The sequence below is a fragment of the Giraffa tippelskirchi genome, chromosome 12 (assembly GCF_054371585.1).
Source record: "Giraffa tippelskirchi isolate mGirTip1 chromosome 12, T2T-mGirTip1v1.2.pri, whole genome shotgun sequence".
Taxonomy (NCBI): Eukaryota; Metazoa; Chordata; class Mammalia; order Artiodactyla; family Giraffidae; genus Giraffa; species Giraffa tippelskirchi.
Genome location: NC_137286.1, coordinates 101,900,229 through 101,920,074, shown reverse-complemented (window position 1 = coordinate 101,920,074; position 19,846 = coordinate 101,900,229). Strand labels below are relative to the sequence as shown.

Genomic DNA, 19,846 nt, shown 5'->3' with positions numbered 1-19,846 from the left:
CAATGCCAGGTTTTGACACATGAGTATGTCACAAAATGAATGTAGTGGTTTGTAACTAGCATTTTGAAAAATATAAAGTAACAAAGAATGAAAATTTTAAAGCCAGGTTATTGCAGGTAGGAAGGGAAGTGCCGATCCATGAAATTTGATTTCACATATGCACCCATGTACACCTGTGTGTGTTTGTGTGTGTGTGTGTGTGTGTGTGTGTGACAACGTAAAATGGTGCTTTTACAATGGGTCACCGACAGAGAACTTGGAAAAACATTGTTCTGGTTTGCTGTCATAGGGAGAGGTCACCTTAAGCAATGATTCCTGTAAGTCATACACTTGAAGTTAAAATAATACCCCAGCAACAAATGGAGAAGGAAATGGCAACCCACTCCAATATTCTTGCCTGGAGAATCCCATGGACAGAGAAGCCTGGTGGGCTATAGTCCATGGGGTTGCAAGAGTCAGACATGACTGAGCGACTAAACCACCACCAACAACAAAAATAACAAAAACAGTAAAGGTGGTAGGTGTGTGGTGGGTGGGCAGGGGTGGTGTGGAAGTCAGGAGGGGGAAAATAAAACATCTTGGGCTGGCTGCTTTCCTGGGATTAAGTTCCTGGAGATGTACCTTCAGCCAGAGAAACAGCAGCTTCTCGGGGGCAGCTCCCACAGCCTGGGCAGGGGAGGTCCACTCTGCCATCTGGAGGGGGGGGCCGCCGTTCATGGGTGGGGAGCAGGGGTGGTGAGCACACATCTGCCACTTGCCTTGGGGCTGGTTGCTAGTCTTGAGGGGGAGGCAGTGGCCGGGCATTTGAGAGCCTCACCCGTGGAGTCATGCAGCCTCAGGCTCTGCCATTGCTGGCTCTGCCACTTACTAGCCCTTGGGCAACATGCTTCAGACCTCTCTAAGCCTCAGTTTCCTCATCTGAATAATGGACATGAAAATACTGACTTTATTGCTGTGAGGGTTAAGTGGAGGATCAGACAGCTGGATACATGTTGGTTCCCTCCAGCTACCTTGCCTGATGTAGCTCCCACCTGCTGCTGGGGGGCAGGACGGACCATCTGGTGGGGAAGGACCCTCTTCTTTTCCTTATTACCTGGTGGAGGGCTTGGTGGAAGGGACAGGAATGGAGGTGGGGATGAGGAAATGGTCCCAAGGAGGCCCAGGGCAATGAGGAGGTGGCTTAGGCAGCCCCCCACCTCTAGCCGGGAGCTGCTTCCTCCTGCATGAACAGCAGACCTGCCCCAGTGACTTCCCCGTGACGTTCCCCCCTCCACCCACCCCCGGCTCCAAGGTTCCCACGTCACCACCAGATCCTGGTCTCCTGCCTCGGTGCAAGGCTAGAGAGGGCGGCCGTCATCTCAGCAGAGCGTCCCTCCCTGGACGTCTGGGCCGCGGACCCTTCCCCTCACTCACATCCACCTCTGTCCTCCAGGCAGCGGGGCGTCACAGCCTCAGGCCCTGGCTCTCCGAGTAACCAGAGCTGTGATCTCCTGCAGGTGGAGGACATCACCGCCAGCCATGAGGCTGCGCTCCTAGAGATGGAAAACAGCCACACGCTCACCCTCGCAATCCTGCAGGATGACCACGAGCACAAGGTCCAAGGTAGCTGAGCTTGGGGGTGTGTGTGTGGATGTGAGAGGTGTGTGTGGTATGTGGGGTGTGTGTATGGTGTGTGTGGTATGTGGTGTGTGTGTGTATGTGGTGTGTGTGGGGGGGTGTGTGGTGTGTGTGGTATGTGGGGTGTGTGTGTGGTGTGTGTGGTTTGTGGGGTGTGTGTGTATGTGGTGTATGTGTGTGTGTGTGGTGTGCTGCGTGGTGTGTGTGTGGTGTGTTGTGTGTGTGGTGTGTTGTGTGTGTGTGGTGTGTGTGGTGTGGTGTGGGTGTGTGGTGTGGTCTGTGTATGGTGTGTGTGTGTGGTGTGTGTGGTATGTGTGTGTGTATGGTGTGTGTGGTGTGTTGTGTGTGTGGTGGGGTGTGTGTGTGTGTGTGGTGTGTGTGTGAGTGTGGTGTGTGAGTGTGGTGTGTGTGTGTAGTGTGTGTGGTGTGTGTATGGTGTGTGTGGTGTGTGTGGTGTGTGTGTGGTGTGTGTGTGGTGTGGTGTGATGTGTGTATGGTGTGTGTGGTGTGTGTGTGATGTGGGGTGTGTGGTGTGGGGTGTGTGTTTGTATGGTGTGTGTGGTGTGGTGTGTGTATAGTGTGTGTGGTGTGTGTGTGGTGTGTGTGTATGGTGTGGTGTGTGTGGTGTGTGTATGGTATATGTGGTGTGGTGTGTGTGGTGTGGGGTATGTGTGGTGTGTGGTGTGGGGGGGTGTGGGGGGGTGTGGTGTGTGTGTGGGGGGGTGTGGTGTGTGTGTGTGGTGTGTATGTGTGATGTGGTATGTGTGTGTGGTGTGTGTGTGAGTGTGTGTGTGGCCAGCGGGGTGGGGCGTGTGCACCCACTTCTCTCTCTGCAGACACAAGGGCCCTCCCTGCACCTCTACCTCCTCTATCCTTTCTTCCTTCCTCTTCATCCTGGTATGTCCTTTGTGCTGCTTCTTGTATTAAGAAAAGACCGAAATCCAGGGCCTGGTAACTTCTTTCCTCTGAAGCTGATCCCCTCAACCCTGAAGACTAGACTCCCCAAGGAGCCGTGGTCCTACCCCAGGGTGTGGGGTAGTTGGTCTGGGATACAGCCTCAACTTGTTAAAGCTCGAAGGCGATTCCAATGGGCGGCCAAGCTTGAGAACCACCGTTTTCAAGTAGGTGTAGAAATCCTGGGCTTTGTCGTGAGTAGTGGCCTTACAGTGGTCAGGACCACGCCAGCCTCTGATGGGGCCTGGCTGTCCACACCATGCACTCAGACCACATTCACCATGGGCAGAAGTGGACTCTCGGGATCTTGCTTTTTTATGTTTTTTTGTAACCTTGAATTGTCTTTGGGTACCTAGGATTTTATTGGGTTGGCCAGAAAGTTCCTTTGGGTATTTCCGTAAGATGTCACAGAAAAACCCTAACCAGCTTTTTGGCCAACCCAGTAAGTCGGTCATAACAACAGTGACAATGTTTACTAAGTAGAGCTGAGATTTTTGACTCTGTGAAAGAAGCTTTTTACACGTCCACATGCGTATACATTACTATCTGTAATTTTTTTTTCAGTTTCCCCTCTCCTCACTTTCTTCCCTCTCTAGTCAGCTGGTTGCTAAAGTAGATGAAAAATAATTAACGTACAAATAGATTAATACATTTTTTTAAATGCCAGAATTTTTTAATGTGTAATTTTTGTAGTTGTGAAGGCCTCTGTTAGCAATATAAAACCAAAATACAGTAATAAAAAGGCTGATACATTCAACTAATTGTCATAAAAATATAAACAACTTCAAAAGGCAAACTACAAATTAGAAAATATTTTCTGCATCTATACTGCAAAGGACAAATTCTCTTAATATATCAGTCAGTTCACTCAGTCATGTACGACTCTTTGCGACCCTATGGACTGCAGCACGCCAGGCCTCCCTGTCCATCACCATCTCCCAGAGTTTACTCAAACTCATGTCCATTGAGTCGGTGATGCCATCCAACCATCTCATCCTCTGTCGTCCCCTTCTCCTCCCGCCTTCAGTCTTTACCAGCATCAGGGTCTTTTCAAATGAGTCAGTTCTTCGCATCAGGTGGCCAAATGGGAGGAGGGTTCAGGATGGGGGAGAATACATGTCCACCCATGGCTGATTCGTGTCAATGTATGGCAAAAACCACTACAGTATTGTAAAGTAATTAGCCTCCAATTAAAATTAATTAATTAAAAAAAATTAAAGACGCTTGTTTCTTGGAAGAAAAGTTATGACCAACCTAGACATCATATTAAAAAGCAGAGACATTACTTTGCCAACAAATGTCCGTCTAGTCAAAGCTATGGTTTTTCAGTAGTCATGTATGGATGTGAGAGTTGGACTATAAGGAAAGCTGAGCACCAAAGAATTGATGCTTTTGAACTGTGGTGTGGGAGAAGACTCTTCAGAGTCCCTTGGACAACAAGGAGATCCAACTAGTCCATCCTAAAGGAAATCAGTCCTGAATATTCATTGGAAGGACTGGTGCTGAAGATTAATACATTTTAAGAACTGGAGAATCAGAGTTTTAAAATCATTTTTAAAATGTTCTTTGTCAATAACAAGGTGCACTGTGCAGCAGTCAGAGTTCATGTGGTCGCCCCCTCAAGCTCTAGCCCTACCACCTCTGGGAACTCTTGGTACGTGGAAGAGTCCAAGCTGGAGGCAAGGAGAGGATGGGAGAGGAATTTCCTGACAACCGATTAAATGTATTACCTGTGTCCTGAGAGCACATCTCACACTTAGAGTACCAGTTCCCATCCTTGGATGAACATTGGAACCACCTGTTTTTTTTTTTAAGTACTGATGTGTAGATCCCATTACAGATGTTCCAATTCGATTGCTCTGGGGATGAAGCCCAGACATCAGGGTTTTTTTAAAAGATCCCCAGGTGATTCTAATATGTAGAAAAATTTGAGAATCACTTAGAGCATTGTGTTAAGTATGGGACCAAGTGCCATGACCTCAGAATAATGAAGTACATCATGGGTACACAGATAGTTGCCATGGTGTATGCTGTCTCCAGGATAGATGCTGACTTTAATTTGCCAGTGAGGTACTGGGATCGCCTGAAAATGTCCTAAAGCCCATCACCACGCTGTAGGAAAATGGTCTCAGAAGAGGGGACAGGAATGGAAATGTTACATAGAGTGTTGCCTTTTGTTTCTGGATTTTCGTGTAAACAGACCTGGTATATTTTTCTGATTAATGAAGCCTCGCCTAGATACCACATCCAGGGCCTTTGAATTATATATAATGTGCAGACAATGCAGGCATATGTAATGGTAACTAAAATATTCATTATTATGGATGATGTTCTCAGTGGCTATTAACAGTAATCATTTAGACAGAGGCAGGTAGACCAGAAGGCCACATGGTTTTATGGCAATGAACTAACTGTAAACTTTTTTTTCCCTCCAAATGTAAGTTTCAGCTCTAACAACTGGATTTCTTAGAGAGCTTCACCATCATTAGTTAAAAGATCTGGGTCGACAGGAACCACAGAATTTTCCCTAATTGCAGCTCATGCCAGCCAGGGAGATAATTATTGGTCTCCAGAACTCTCCTGTGCTAAGCATATGATACAGGCTGATTAATGAGACCTTTCTTCCCTCCAGTTATAACATGAAAACAAATTGCTTCTGTAGCTAGAATGAGATGGGCTTCATCCAGCTAATAATACCATGCCCATCTGGAGAAAAATAGAATCCATTTGCTTAATAATTCTTACATGACATCTCTTCGGCCTAACTTGCAAATTATTACTGGAGTGACACTTTTAACAGAATAGAATTGTTCCAAACACTCCAAGAGGATTCCATCCAGTGAGTCCTTCCTTCTGCCTGAATGTCTCAACGTTGACTCTCTGCTCAAGCAAACCCTAGCAATCTGTGGTTTCCAGAGTGTGGTCTAGAAGCAGCCAAGGTAACCTTGCAGGCGCCGCACTGGTCCCATTCACCTGTCCATTCTCCAGCAAGCCCACATGCTGCTCTCCTTGGAAGGCTCCCTCCTTCAGCCTGACATTGCTGCTTTGTAATGGAAAGGGAAAGTGATCCTGGGAGGGAAGAAGGTGGAGATTTAACATTAATCACCCACTGGTTTTACCATCAGGAAGAGTTGGAAAATCAATGAGTGTTGTGAATGGAGAAGCTGACTTGGCCAGGGTGGTGGTCAAGCTGCGTGTAAAGGGAGTGTGTGTGTGTAGACGGCTCTGCTTGCTTCCCTCCTTCCTTTCTTTCCTCTTCATCTCACTCTTTCTTCTTTTTCCCTTCCTATCCTCTCTCCCTCTCTCCTAAGCAACATCACATACATTTCAAACTAATGGAGAATCTCTTTTGGCTTTTTTTTTAATTTAAATTTATTTATTTATAATTTTTTACTTTACAATATTGTATTGGTTTTGCCATACATTGACATGAATCTGCCATGGGTGTACATGTGTTCCCCTTCCTGAACCCCCCTCCCACCTCCCTCCCCATCCCATCCCTCTGGGTCATCCCGGTGCACCAGCCCCATGCACCCTGTATCATGCATCGAACCTGGACTGGCTATTCGTTTCACAAATGATAATTTACATGCTTCAGTGCCATTCTCCCATATCATCCCGCCCTCGCCCTCTCCCATAGCATCCAAAATAAGCTCTTTTGGCTTAAGGCTGCTATATACTGGTATCCCCTAGTCACTTTCGTCACCTGTCTTAATCTGGCAAGAGAATCTTGTTTGATCCCTTCTCAAAAGAAAGATCCGCTTAACAATTTGATGTCTTCTCTGCAGAACTGATATTGACCCACGAGCTTGAAAAGAAAGAATTGGAAGAAAACTTTGAAAAGCTGCGGCTGTCATTACAGGTTAGTACTTCCTAACTCTGACTTTAAGGTAATGGCAGCAGACATTTCTTCCTGACAGTTCTTTCTGTCCGCAGACATTTATGTGGCACCTGCTGTGTACTGGATCCTGCACTAAGCAGTGGAATATGGGGGATAAATAAGACCTAACTCCCTGCCCTTAAGGAGTTTTCTGTCTCCTCAAAGCTCATCCTTGCACAGAATGGATAATACCGTTAGTGCCATGGACTGCTCCCCACGTGCTGTGGTCAGAGCCATGTTTAGGGGAGGGGGAGGATTTGAAGCAGAGCATTCTGGGCAGGGGGAATGGAGTAAGAAGAGTCACGCAGGGTAGAAGACACAGCAGATGTTCTGGGAATTGTTAAAGCGACTTCAATACCTTGAAGACAAAAGCTTCTTGCTTTGGGGCATCCCATTTCCAACCTACCCAAAGCGTGGGTCTCAGGTGCCAGGGGCGCTACCTGGCTTCCTTCTGGCTTACAGGGGAGACTGACAGGCCTCTCAGATCACTTGCCTGCCTCTCCCTCCAGCCTGCCAGAGACACCCCCCACCCCCACCCCACCAGCCAACTTCTTCTGTGAAAAGCTGTTGACTGTCCCCAGGCCTAGGGAGGGGCTGTCTGAGAAGCCAAGGGGAGGTTGATGGCCTTGCCTCCGTTGGCAGCTGTGGGTGTCCAGTCCTAGAAAGATTACCTTTGAAATAATAGGGACGCTCACATCTGGAGGTTTGGAAGGCAAAGGCCGTAAGTCAAATAGAAAGGCGGGAAGTTTGCTTTTTGGATGGCTGACTTTCCCCGGGCAGTGTTTCTTGCACAGAGCCTACCCTTCCACGTAGAGAGTCTAGGATTATGGAGTGTCACACTATTGAACGGACTCTGCAAAAAATTTTAAATGGGAAGCTGCTTGCTACATGCCCACCCCTGATCCATCGATCCATCAGTGGGCCTCCTTATGCCCCCATACCCCTCATGTGGCTTATCCTTGGCAGGTTAACCCCAAACTGCCTTCTTTGTGTACCCTATATTCCACACTGTGCCAAGTCGCTTCAGTTGTGTCTGACTCTTTGTGACCCTATGAACTGTAGCCTGCCAGACTCCTCTGTCCATGGGATTCTCCAGGCAAGAATACTGGAGTGGGTTGCCTTGTCCCCCTCCAGGGGATCTTCCCCACCCAGGGATCGAACCCGCATCTCTTACATCTCCTGCATTAGCAGGTGGGTTCTTTACCACTAGCGCCACCTGGGAAGCCATTCCACACCACCCAGATACATTACCCTAAGGAACACAAACCAGAAATGTAACAGCCGTACTGTAATGTATCAAAAACCCACAACAGTCCAAAACCAAAAGAAAGAAGGGTTTTGTTTCATCAGTGAGTCTTCACTTTGCCACTGACGTCATGCAGTCATGAACTGTGCACATTTTAGCAGTGACTCACTGGCAGAATCCATTTGAGCTGGAGACTTTCAGGTACAAGGTAGGTGCAGTTGCTTAAAACAATTTCCTTGGGCTACTGGCTGCTAGAGAAACAGGTTTGGGGTAAAAGATTTGAGTTTGGGGCTTAAATCCCACTGTATCTCCTCTTAATAGATTTTAAATCATGGACAGTTACATAAGCTGTAAACAGTTTACTCATCTGTAAAATGGGGATAATACCAATTCCTTCCTCAAGATATAAGCAGCTTAAGGGAAATAAATGTGTGTCAATGAAGAAAACTAATCCATAGTCAATCTAAGAAAGAAACGGAGAATTTTATTCAAGCCAACCTGAGGATGAGAACCCTGGAGACAGTCTTTATGTGGAATATAGTCATATACAACGGAATACTACTCAACCATGAAAAGGAATGAATTTTGCCATTTGTAGCAACATGGATGGACTTGAAAGGTGTTATGCTAAAAGTGAAATAAGTCAGGCAGAGGAAGACAAATACTGTATGATATCACTTAGATGTGGAATCTAAAAAAATACAACAAATTAGTGAATATAACAACAACAAAAAAACAGTCGTAGGTATAAAGAACAAGTTAGTGGTTACCAGTGGTGGGGAGGGGCCACATGGAAGCAGGGAGACAGAATATAAGACAGTCTCAAGGGTGTATTGTACAACATGGGGAGTATAGCCAATATTTTGTAATAATTGTAAAATGGAAAGTAATCTTTCAAAATTGTATCCAAAATTTTTTTTAATTTAAACAAAGACAAAAATCCCTGAGACTGTCCCACCTGTTATAGGTCAATGCACAGTTGTATAAATTTTTGAAATAAAAGGTCTGGCATCAAAATAACACATTGTCAGTGTGCATAGTCCAACAGGGTGAGTAGCAGGTCATTATGACACCTTATAGGATTGAGAAAGGAATCTTATCTCCTAAGGAGTTACCTTGCTGGCACCTGGAAAATTTGCTTTTTTTTTTTTTCTAGTTTGGTGAGCAGGCATTCCTATGTCTTGTAAGGGGATCTAATTAATGTATAACACAGGTACACAATGCACAGTGAAGAGGGGTAGTGGCCCAGATGGGCAGAGAGGGTATCTTATGTTTAAATTTTTTCTGGTCCTGCCTTAAAAATAAATATATTTCATCATGTGTAATGTGTATAGAGCACTAGGCAACACTACTGCTTTATAATAGTTCTAGGCATTGTCAATGTTTATCATCATCATTATGGTACCATAGTAATGACATAGGAGGCAGAATCCTTCAGGACCTGTTGTCACCATGTTTAGTGGGATTGGTGGGGGGGCAGGGGGTGAGGCTCAGGCAGAGCAAGGAGTCAGAGTCAGTTTGACAACTTCCGGCTTGAACTTTACAAATACAGAGAGTTCCTCTTTGAGATGGATTAATTGTCCTTCTTGAAGTCTGGGCCAGGGGGTGCAGCTAGAGACCAGACTAGACGCCTCTCTGCTGATGGTCTGCCTCTGTGAGGTTGGTTATTGAATTACTAAATGCCCCCCTCACTGCAGGCTTCTTACTGGGGCAGAAGTGAGGATGGCATTCCCATCTCAAGAGTCAGATCGTCTGCTTTGGGCACCCCCCAACGCCCGCACTTTCCATGCGGCAGCAACATTCACCTGTCAGTGTCTTGTGGTCCGTTCTGGACAAGACACCGAGGCAGGGAGACCATGGGCACTTGGGGGCCTCTCCCCCCGGCATGTGATGCCCTTTTGGTGCGACCCGTGGGGGGCCCTCTGACCTCACCGCCTCGTGAGGAACAACCCGGGCAGGGGGCGCCTCCCAGGGGCCGTGTCTTCGAGGACCGAGCTGGACGTCTCATGCATTACCTGCAGGACCAAGTGGACACGCTGACCTTCCAGAGCCAATCTTTGCGGGACCGAGCCCGGCGCTTCGAGGAGGCTCTGAGGAAGAACACGGAGGAGCAGCTGGAGGTACCATGAGCTCTCGGCCTCCCAGCACCCTGCAAGCCTGGGCCCCCCCCAACGTCACCCCAAAGACAGAGCCCCTGTGCTGATCTGACTCCAGAGTGACAGCGGTCGGGGCCTGCCAGGATTTTAAACACACATCCATGGGCACCTGTCCTGAGTCAGGACAGCTGTGGGTTATCCATCCGAGTGTTATTCTTGCCGCATTTCACAGGGCTCCCCAGCCACTGTCCGTGAGCCCGTGGGTCAAGCTGGACCTGGAAATGCCTCTGCCTGTACTCTCACCCCCACCCCAACACCCCATTCCTTCCCAACCCCAACTCCACAGGGAGGCATTGCTGAAGGTTGAAGGTTTCTTTCTCCAGAAACCCTGGCAAAATTCCTTCCCGCTATGTAGGGTTGCCAGGTGAAATCCATGACACCCAGTGAAATGTGAGATACAGATAAATGAGTTTTTAAATACGTCTCCTACAGTACAAAAAAGTTGTTTATGTGACATTTAGTTTTACATCCTGTCATTTTATTTGTCACATCTGGCAGACTTTAACAGTTCTTTTTCTACAATGCTTTTTTAAACTACTTTGCTCATTTCCTACACAGGGTGCGGAGGGGGCAGGGCTGTCCATGGGCACAGGTAGGGACCTATGTGTTGAACCAAGTAGTCTGGGCAACTGTTAAAGGCCAATGTTGAATTTAGTGTTTTTGCCCACTAAGTTCCCTTGTGGGGCTGGGCTGGTAGTATCCAGCCACCCCGGCATCTGACATTTCAGGGACCAATAGCCTCCCCTCTCCTGCTCCCCACGGAGCTGGATTTTTAGTCTCGCTCCCAGTGGAAACTCCTGGGTGTCTTTATCAGGGAGGACTGTGAGCATTCTCGCCCGCCCGCCCCCTCGCTCTTGTTCTCCAGTGCCTGTTAGGAAGCTTGTTAACAGAGACTCGATTTCACTGAGTTCACAATGCTGGTGAATGCTGGGCTTTGCCAGGGTGCCTGGGAAACAACTCCTTGCTCTCTGCCCCTGCAGATTGCCTTGGCTCCTTATCAGCACTTGGAAGAAGACATGAAGAGTCTGAAGCAGGTGTTGGAGATGAAGAATCAACAGATACATCAGCAGGAAAAGAAGATTCTTGAGCTGGAAAAGCTGGTGAGTCGCTGTAACCCTGGGAGGCCCCCATAACCAGCGTGATATTCACGCTGCCCTCGTGGGTGAAAGGATTAACAGCGTTCAGGGGAGCATCTGGCCCTTACCTGTCCATTGCTTGCACCTGAGCAGAAAAGATCACAGATGAGGCTCCAGGCCTTGTTTTGGGAGCCAGGAGTTCAGGAATCTCAGAGGTGGCCTCTTTTATACAAGTCCAGAGCCCATCTGAGTCCCTGTCTGCATCTCCATCCATCACTGTGAGCTGCTGACTCCTCCCCTCCCAGGGGAGAACGTGCGGTGAGCCTGCATCTGGGGAGCATCACTGATGGGTACCAGGCATTGTGCAGACACTTTGTGTCTGTCTGTTTAATAATTCCACTGAGTGGGATTCCATCGTCAGGAGTCTCCTTTTACAGATGCAGAGATGGAGGCTTAAGAAAACGTCTTGTCTCACCCAGAGCCAGTAAGTGGCCCAGCCCAGGCAGGAACCGTGAGCCAGAGCTCCAGGCCCCGGCTTCCACCGAGTTCTGCCTCACCCTTCAGCCTGGTTCCCGGGGAACTAGCCAAGGGTGCACCTTTGGGGGAATAGAGCGCTCAGAGTTCACTGCCAGACCCTGTGGGTGCAAGGATTACAGCTGAGATAGTAGTCCAAAGTTAGCAGCAGGGAGGCCTGCCTCCAAAGAGATAACTATATCTTGATGGGAAGGTTGGCCCAAGGGACTCAGATAGAGTCATTTTTTTTCTTCTTATCATTATATTTCCATTTTTGATACTATAGAAGGAAAATATGTGTGTTATAGGTAATTGTAAGATAAAAATAAGGAGATTAAAATGCCATATTTCTACCACTGTTAACACTTTCTGGAGGCTTTCCTCCATACAAGTGTACACACCCCAATATACAGCATGTGCACACACACACATGCACACATGCACGTGCACACACACATGTGCATGCACACACACACAAGGGTTTTGCATCCTGCTTCTTTTCAGTTAGCACATCTTCAACTCACCATCTCAGTAACTGATCATCTTCTCTAACTTTTAAAGTTCTCTGCATGTCTCAGAAATGTCCTGGCAGCTGGTTTATCCAAACCAGGAGCTGATCCCAGACTACCTGTTGCATTCAGTCATCACGTCCGCTCTCCTGATCTAGCACCATCCCTCTCTGGGAGTCTCTAGCTGCACAGATGCTTGTCCATTAGGATGGGAGCAGATGGGGCTGTGAGTGCCCATTACAGCATCCTGGGTGATGCTGGCATCCTGGGACCTTCCAGCAGCTCAGCTTTCCAGCTAGGCCAGAGCTAAGACCAGTGGGGACAGCTGAGGTGGACAGAGCCCTGCCCCTCTCAGCCCTGCAGCCCTCCTCCTCCAGGCTGGGCTATCTGCATCCTTATCTGGTCAACCAGCAACCTCTGGGTTTATCCGGCTATTTTTAGCCCTGCTCTAGGCACTCTGTCGGAGAAGGCAATAGCACCCCATTCCACTACTCTTGCCTGGAGAATCCCAGGGACGGGGGAGCCTGGTGGGCTGCCGTCTATGGGGTCGCACAGAGTCGGACACAACTGAAGCGACTTAGCAGCAGCAGCAGGCATTCTGTGGGCATGCAAGAGTTCTCATTCCAGAAACCTTTCCAGGCAGGGGTGGGGGTGGGGAGAGTTGATTGAATCACTTCCTATTTCTTAGGAGGGCTTCCTTGGTGGCTCAGACGGTAAAGACTCTGCCTGCAACACAAGACATTCACGTTACATCCCCTGGGTCGGAAAAGATCCCCTGGAGAAGGAAATGGCAACCCACTCCAGTATTCTTCCCTGGGGAATCTCATGGATAGAGGAGCCTGGTGGGCTGTGGTCCATAGGTTCACAAAGAGTTGGACACAACTGAAGCGACCTAGCACACACATGCATAGTGAATTACATATACACAATTTATGCGTGTGCCTCTAGTGGATTCCTGTGTAGAATACATTTCTTATAGTAGTCAGTGTCTCCATGCCCCTGCCATTGTCAGAAATGAGCATCCCTCAGGGTCCAGTTTGGCTGGTGGGTCCCCTGGTTCTCCCCATCGGGTCCTCCGCCCTGCCCTGGCACCTCTGGCAGTACCTGTATGCACAACACGACATTCTGAGTTAATGAAGGGATGAAAATTATCAATACTGCGGACACACTTTCCCTCCTGAGGCTCTGGGCAGCCAAGAATGTGCAGCTCAAGCCCAGCTTGGCACAGGAGCAGAACCTCCTCCGTGGTGGTTATTCCTCTGAGGATTAACGCCTGCTCTCTGTCCATGTGTCCCCACGGCCTGAGACCTAGCTGAAGTCGAGCTCCATTCTAGGATGAACTGAGAAATTCTGTTTTGAAAAGACTGTGAAGAACTCCCATGTAGGGTAGTTAAGGACAACCACCACCCCTCTGTGAATCGGGCTGAGGCATCAGAGTGGAAGGACTGGGCTCTAGCCAGCTCTTCAGCAAGGTTCTCACGCCTGCCCCATCTTTGTTCTCAGGAAATGCATGCATGCTAAGTTGCTTCAGTTGTGTCCAAGTCTTTGCGACCCCATGGACTGTAGCCCACCAGGCTCCTCTGTCCATGGGATTCTCCAGGCAAGAATACTGGAGTGGGTTGCCATTTCCTTCTCCAGGAGATCATCCTGACCCAAGGATCGAACCTAGGTCTCCTACATTGCAGGCAGGTTCTTCACCACTAGCACCACCTGGGAAGCCCCATAATTCACAATATATACCAATATATACACACAGATATATTATATACCTACATATAAGAAAAATATATATTTTATGTATATATATATATATATATATATATATAAAACAGTACTTTTACAGTGCATTCTTGTATTTTTTATTCTGTTTTCTTTTGTTTAAAAAAGCAATGCTGGTCACGTCCCTCTAGCCTGGTTTTATAGCCGATGTATTGCAAACTGCAGTTTGAAAAACACTGTTTTAGATAATCCTCCAAAGCCCAGAAGCCAAGGGCACTGGTCTGCCGTCTCTCCCAGGGCCTGGCTGCAGAGCTCTTGACACTGCATCTTTTATAGGCAGAAAAGAACATTATCCTGGAAGAGAAGATCCAAGTTCTCCAGCAGCAGAATGAAGACCTCAAGGCCAGGATCGACCAGAACACCGTGGTCACCAGGTAGGTGGGCCTGGGCGATGGAGCCTTGGAAGCACGCATCCCCGACAGAATGACTTTGCTCCTGGCCTTGGAGGGCTCTGCTTTTGTCCTCACTCCTCCAAGCCCCGGGGCTTCCCCACGCAGGCTCTCGGCACTCCCCACATGGAGAAAAGCACAGAACACACTGCTGTGAGCACCCAGCAGATGCCCTGGCTCTGTGGAGCACTCTCCTTGGTGGAAAAGAGTGGGGTGGGCTAAAGTGTGTGGCACAACTGGCAGGGGTGGGGGCAGGGGTGGTGGGGATCGTGGAGGAGGTTCTGGAAGGGCTGCCAGCTGGGAGTTCCAGGCTAAAGAGAACAGCCATGTGAGCCAGCCGACCCTGGGCTCCAGCAGTGGGGCCCTCAACTGCTGCCCCAGCACTGGGCCATGGCAGAGGGGAGCTGCCCCAGCCAGAGGGCAGCAGGGAGGGGCCGGGCCCATGCAGCTGCTTCCATCTCCATGCTCCGTGCTCCTGACCTGCTCCGAGGCTCCAACTTCCAGGAAGGGAGGGGCAGCAACCCGGCTGCAGTCAGGACAGAGGCACAGAACGCATCGGGTTCCTTTCTACTTGGCGTCCATCAGCCGCAAACATCCGCGGAGCATCTGTTACGGGCCAGGCCCCAGGCTGGGTGCCGAGCACTGGAGGAGGGACCACTCTGGCCCTGTCCTCCTGGGCTCCGGCTCCAGCAGGCGACCAGATGTACTGCCCAGAAAGTCGCAGCGAGAGCTGACTGCTGCCAGGGAGGCCAGGGGCAAGGGCAGGCTGTAGAGGCTGAGGGCACCACCGACTCCCTGGCGCTGTCCTTACTGTCTGCGCCGCCCAGTACCCCCCACACCAAGCCCCTCTTGCCTTTTCTGTCGGGCCTGCAGCTTCTGCTCTGTCCACTGGCCCAGCGCCTCCCCTGACCCGGGGCAGAGGGACTTTGGGCGAAATCAGGCGTTGGCAGAGAAACTCCGGGAGAGGATTGTGTGGGTGGGACGGGTGGCGATCACATTTCAACCCCCACCCCCACCCTGGTCTTGGTTCCTGTGGTCCACAGGCACCTGCCACCCACCCCGTTCCCTGTGCACCCCTGGGCCTGGCCGACCTCAGGCTCAGTGTCTTGCTCTGCCATTGCTACTCTGACTGTTGCTTGTTCTCCACCCGCCCCCTGCAGACAGCTGTCGGAGGAGAACGCTAACCTCCAGGAATACGTGGAGAAAGAAACGCAGGAGAAGAAGAGACTGAGCCGAACCAACGAAGAGCTGCTATGGAAGCTCCAAACCGGGGACCCAACCAGCCCCATTAAACTGTCCCCCACATCCCCCGTGTATCGCAGCTCCTCCTCCGGGCCCTCCTCTCCCGCCAGAGTCAGCATGACGCCCAGATGACGCCACCACGCTGCGGGCCGAGCTGCGGCGCCCGGTCCACGAGGGTTCCCACCTGCGGGGAGTGGTGACCGCCACGGGCCGGCCCGCCTGGCCCCGCGCGCATGCCCAGTCGCTGCGTCGCGGCCTCCCGTGCGCGCGTGCCCAGTCGCTGCATAGCCGCATCCCAGGCCGAGCCCTCTTCTAACCCACGTGTGTAGGACTGTCCGGGGACGGGCACTTAGGAACGTGTAAACGATAGTGTCTCATGTGCAAACGTTTGGCCATAGAGCCAAAAGAAGGAAACGCCAGTTGTCCTTGAGCAATGAACTTTCACTGCAGAATTTCAGGTTAGTTAACAAACAGCTCAATTTTGACTATCCATTGAATAATCCTTGTGTACTGCACCGGATATGTGTGTATATTTAGATACACGTATATACACATGCAGCGGTTCTGAATTGCATTTTTTATAACATGAAGTGCTGACGTATTTTGGTGACGGTCAGCAGTTTTCTAACTCGTGCCTAAGAATTATTGGGAAATGAAAATGCATTTCTATCTACCTTCCCAGGAATATTTCTACCCAAAATAGAAAAAGGAAAAAAAAAAAAAGATACAGAGAAGAAGCGCCTTTCGACCTACCACCACGTGGTACTCTGTTTAACACAAACACCAGCCATTCATGAACGGCAACTACCTTTGAAACAATCAGCTTCTTAGTCAACATGACGTGAGGTCACTATTACCCCATCCGCAGATTTTAATTATTAACATTCCTGTCCTGAGTGGATAAGGGGCAGCAGTGAGAAACCCTGAGGGGGATGAGCAGTTTTGCAGATGTTAACTCATGATCAGTGGATCGCCTATAGTCTTGTAAACACAAGTTTTGCTTTTTTCCTAAATGGCATCTTGGAATCCATCATTAGGCTATTGCATCCTTGGGAAAATATGGAAGCACATGACCTTAGAGAATGAGGGTGAGAATGGCCTTGGAGTTGGCCAAGACTATTCACGCTCCATCCTCAAGAAGGAAAACTGATAGGGTCTGTATTCTGACTAAGCGTAGAGTAGAAGAGCGTCCTCTGGCATCCTGTTTGATGAGATGCTATAAATGGTCAACCCACCAAAATACGACCCTCAGCCCTATTTCATTGCCCCCCCGCTTCAGTTAGGTTCTGTAACCCAACCTCATTCTTGTACATTGAGCAGCTCAGGGGTTCTAGCAGGGGCTTCCAGAAAACCAGTTCTTCTGTCCTGGGGGGATCAGTTCCTGGTTGTGCTAGATCATCACATGACCTCCCAGAAACCCAGGTGTCTTTTTCTGCTGGATGGTCAAGCTATACCACAGCTGAGAGAGGTCCCATCTTTGGCCCAGGAGGTTCTTCCAAAGAGAGGAGCCCCAGGAAACAGCCAGCCAGCAGTCACAGGCTTCTGGACTGGCATTTGTCTCCTAAATGGATTAGAATGGGGAAGAGATTCCTGTAGTACTGTAGACCATTAGAAGCATAACACACAAAAGAAAGTAGTTTCAGCGATTTATACAGTGATGGTAATGATGTCTTTGTTTACTGTTCATGACGAAGACCCTGTACTTTTCTCTCCAAGGCCCCTCAAAGTGGTCCTGAGCACAAGACTGATTCTGAGCAAACCCGAGATAGGCAGACTTATGTAGATACGCTTTGTGGGGCCAGAGTCACAGAGCAAAGAAGTCAAAGAAACAGCTCAAGAAAGGGGCCCCCTGGCCCAGAGCCCCTGCCTGCTCGTGGCATATGTGGCCAGCATGAAGACAGACCTGGTCTGTGTTCCTTGCATGAGTCAAGGTTGGGCTTCCTGGCCTCACATACATCTCATTTCTAGCAAACCTCCAGGTCTTTGCCCATCCTGGGGACATAGACAGGAGATACCCAGTGAAGAAACATTTCTTTTTCCGTTTAGTGGGTCTGCATGACGCTGTGATACTGAGTTGGGCATCCCGTTAGAGTAGATGATGCCACTTTGACTAAAATACACGAGTATGTATTCTTTTAGCAGGCACCACCTGCAGACACAGTAGCTCAACCCTTCAAACTAGGAACTGCTTCCATAATGGCACCTGCGAAATGCAGTCACACAGCAATACAGACGTCAGTGTTACGTTAGAATGTGGTCTGGTGTGTTAGCCTGTTGCAGTCACAGTTGTAGTGGTGTTAGAACCAAGTAATCCCCCACTAGGTGACTAGAGCGTGGCTCTAACCATCCCTGACCTTGGGTACTTGAGCTAATTCCCACAATGCCCTGGCTTCCTTTCCTTGTCATGGACGCCTATCATACATGGTTCCTATCCCCAAACTCGAGGGGCAGCAGTGCACCCCTCTTTGCCTCTCCCCCCCCCATCCCACAACACTGTTAGGACTTGGACCTCTGTCTCTCCAGTATCCATCTCCCAGGCTGGAGCTGTTTCAATGGAGAAATGCTACAGCCTCCCCACCTGTCTCAAACAGACCCACCCAACCTCACCAACCTCTCCTTGGCGTGTGGGATGCTGTTGGTGCCCTGCCCACCCCCAGCCCACCACATGCCCTGCAAGGTTCCGGCTGGGTGTCGGGGCAGCGGACGGGCCGGGGAGCCGGCATACTTGGTGACTATCTGAAGGGGGTCACTCGTTCCTTTTCTGGCCCCCGCAGTTTCTGTGTTGCATTATTTGTGTTTGAAACATATTAAAATGAACTTGAGGGACCTTCTGTGATACGCACTTGATGTGACCGTTGGCCTGGCCCCCCTCGGGCTTCAGGAGGTCAGGAGGGGACAGGGAGGCCCGAAGGCTGGGGTCCCTCTGTGTGTGCGCCAGGGTCAGCTGGTCATCACTGAGTCTTGAGACCCCTCCGCCCTGACTCTGCCCCAGCTCAGCAGGGTCCCTGTGCACAGCTTGTAGCCCGGGACTTTCAGCAGTCTTCCCCCGAGCTTTGGGGGGCTCGGTGGCTCTGCTCCTTGTCTTGAGGTGGCCAGGTTGGGCTGGAGGCCGTCGGAAAAAGGACACGAGATTGAGTACAAGCCCCTCACCATCAAATTCAGATGCTGACCTGACTTTCTACCCAAGTGGGCTTGGTCAGTTTGCATCTGGGTGGTCACAGAGTTCTCCTCTCAGAGCGGCCAGGGGCAGCCCTCCCAGCATGGGGGCCATGGTCACAGCACTTCCTTGTCACGCGCTTTCTCATGCCTGTCGGGTTCACAGGACCCTGAAAAGCACTGAGCCAAGACACTCCTTTAACCTGAAAGCGTTCGCCCCCTCCCACTCCCTTAATACGGGCTTTCAGGCTGGGCTGCAGCCAGTTGGCAGGGGCACCAGGGGCCACAGGGAGACACCAGTCTGTTCTCCCAAGCTGCTGCTGATCAGGAGCCCCTTGGCAGGTGATAAAGGTCCCTGAGTTACTCTGGACCCACCAACACCATCCCAGGACCCCCGGGTCACCCATGCCTCTAGATACTGGTGACAGCTGCCAATTAATCAATTGCTGTTGATTTACTCATCAACACATCCCAACCTGTTCATGTCTTTTGGCGCCTCCTTCCACCACTTTAATCAGAACCACCCTGCATTATCCTTCCCCCCTGCACACATCGGTACTGCCACTTAGCAAAGGGACGCTGGCGCCTGGCCCAGGGCCCCACAGAGGAACTGAAGGTGAACGGCCTCCTGGCAACGGAGAACCATGTCCCCCACGGTTGCCAGGCAGCAGTCGAGACCTTCGAAGTCAACCACTTAGTCCCCGCTCTGTGGTCTCTGGGAATCCACAGCTGGCTCCCCCACTGCCTGCGAGGTGGGGAGGAGTGAGGAGGATGATGCTCTGGTAGAACCGGGCGGATGCATCTCCCCTGCTGCTGGAGGTGAAGGCTGTTATGCTGTGGACGCATCTGAGAACAACGCCAGCAGTGGAGCCAGGGAGGGGGGTGTTGGGTGGGGGATTGGTGGACGGGACAGCCTCCCTGACAGTCAAGAAGCAGGGCTGTGCCCACGGTGGGGGGTGGGGATGAATCTGGGTCAAATGCTTAAAAAAGTAAACATCACCAGAGGCTAGAGCTAATTCACTTAAGTTTGCTAAACACTCTTAAATTTTTTTCCTTTGGAACCGGCCTGCTTCTTCAGAACCTCTCTATAAACAAAAGCAGGACACCTGGGGTGTCTTGACCTACCAGCTCGGTGTTTTACCCCCTCAGCGTGGGGAATGTGCAGGTGAATTTGCCCCCCTTACCGTGTCTGGGTTTCCCAGCGCCAGCATCGCGCGGGATAGAGAGTTGTGCTGTCTAAGTGGGGCCCTTCCCTCCCTACAGGGCCCCGCCTCCCCACAGACAAGCCAGCCCACGGGCTTAGCTGCTGCTGATCGGTTTCATTGCCCC

At 50.1% G+C, this 19,846-nt stretch overlaps 1 protein-coding gene across 2 annotated transcripts in view; it reads left to right on the top strand.

Moving 5' to 3' along the window:
- The window catches only part of MTUS2 (microtubule associated scaffold protein 2), a 369,436-nt gene extending 351,249 nt beyond the window's left edge, over positions 1-18,187 (top strand). For both annotated transcript variants that reach the window (XM_081549337.1, XM_081549338.1), the window contains 6 exons: positions 1,497-1,602; positions 6,360-6,433; positions 9,719-9,817; positions 10,834-10,953; positions 14,007-14,104; positions 15,280-18,187. In XM_081549337.1, the coding sequence (XP_081405463.1) occupies positions 1,497-1,602; positions 6,360-6,433; positions 9,719-9,817; positions 10,834-10,953; positions 14,007-14,104; positions 15,280-15,493 (711 nt within the window). In that variant the 3' untranslated portion in view covers positions 15,494-18,187. The remainder of the gene's footprint in view (positions 1-1,496; positions 1,603-6,359; positions 6,434-9,718; positions 9,818-10,833; positions 10,954-14,006; positions 14,105-15,279) is intronic.
- The last annotated feature ends 1,659 nt before the right edge of the window (positions 18,188-19,846 follow it).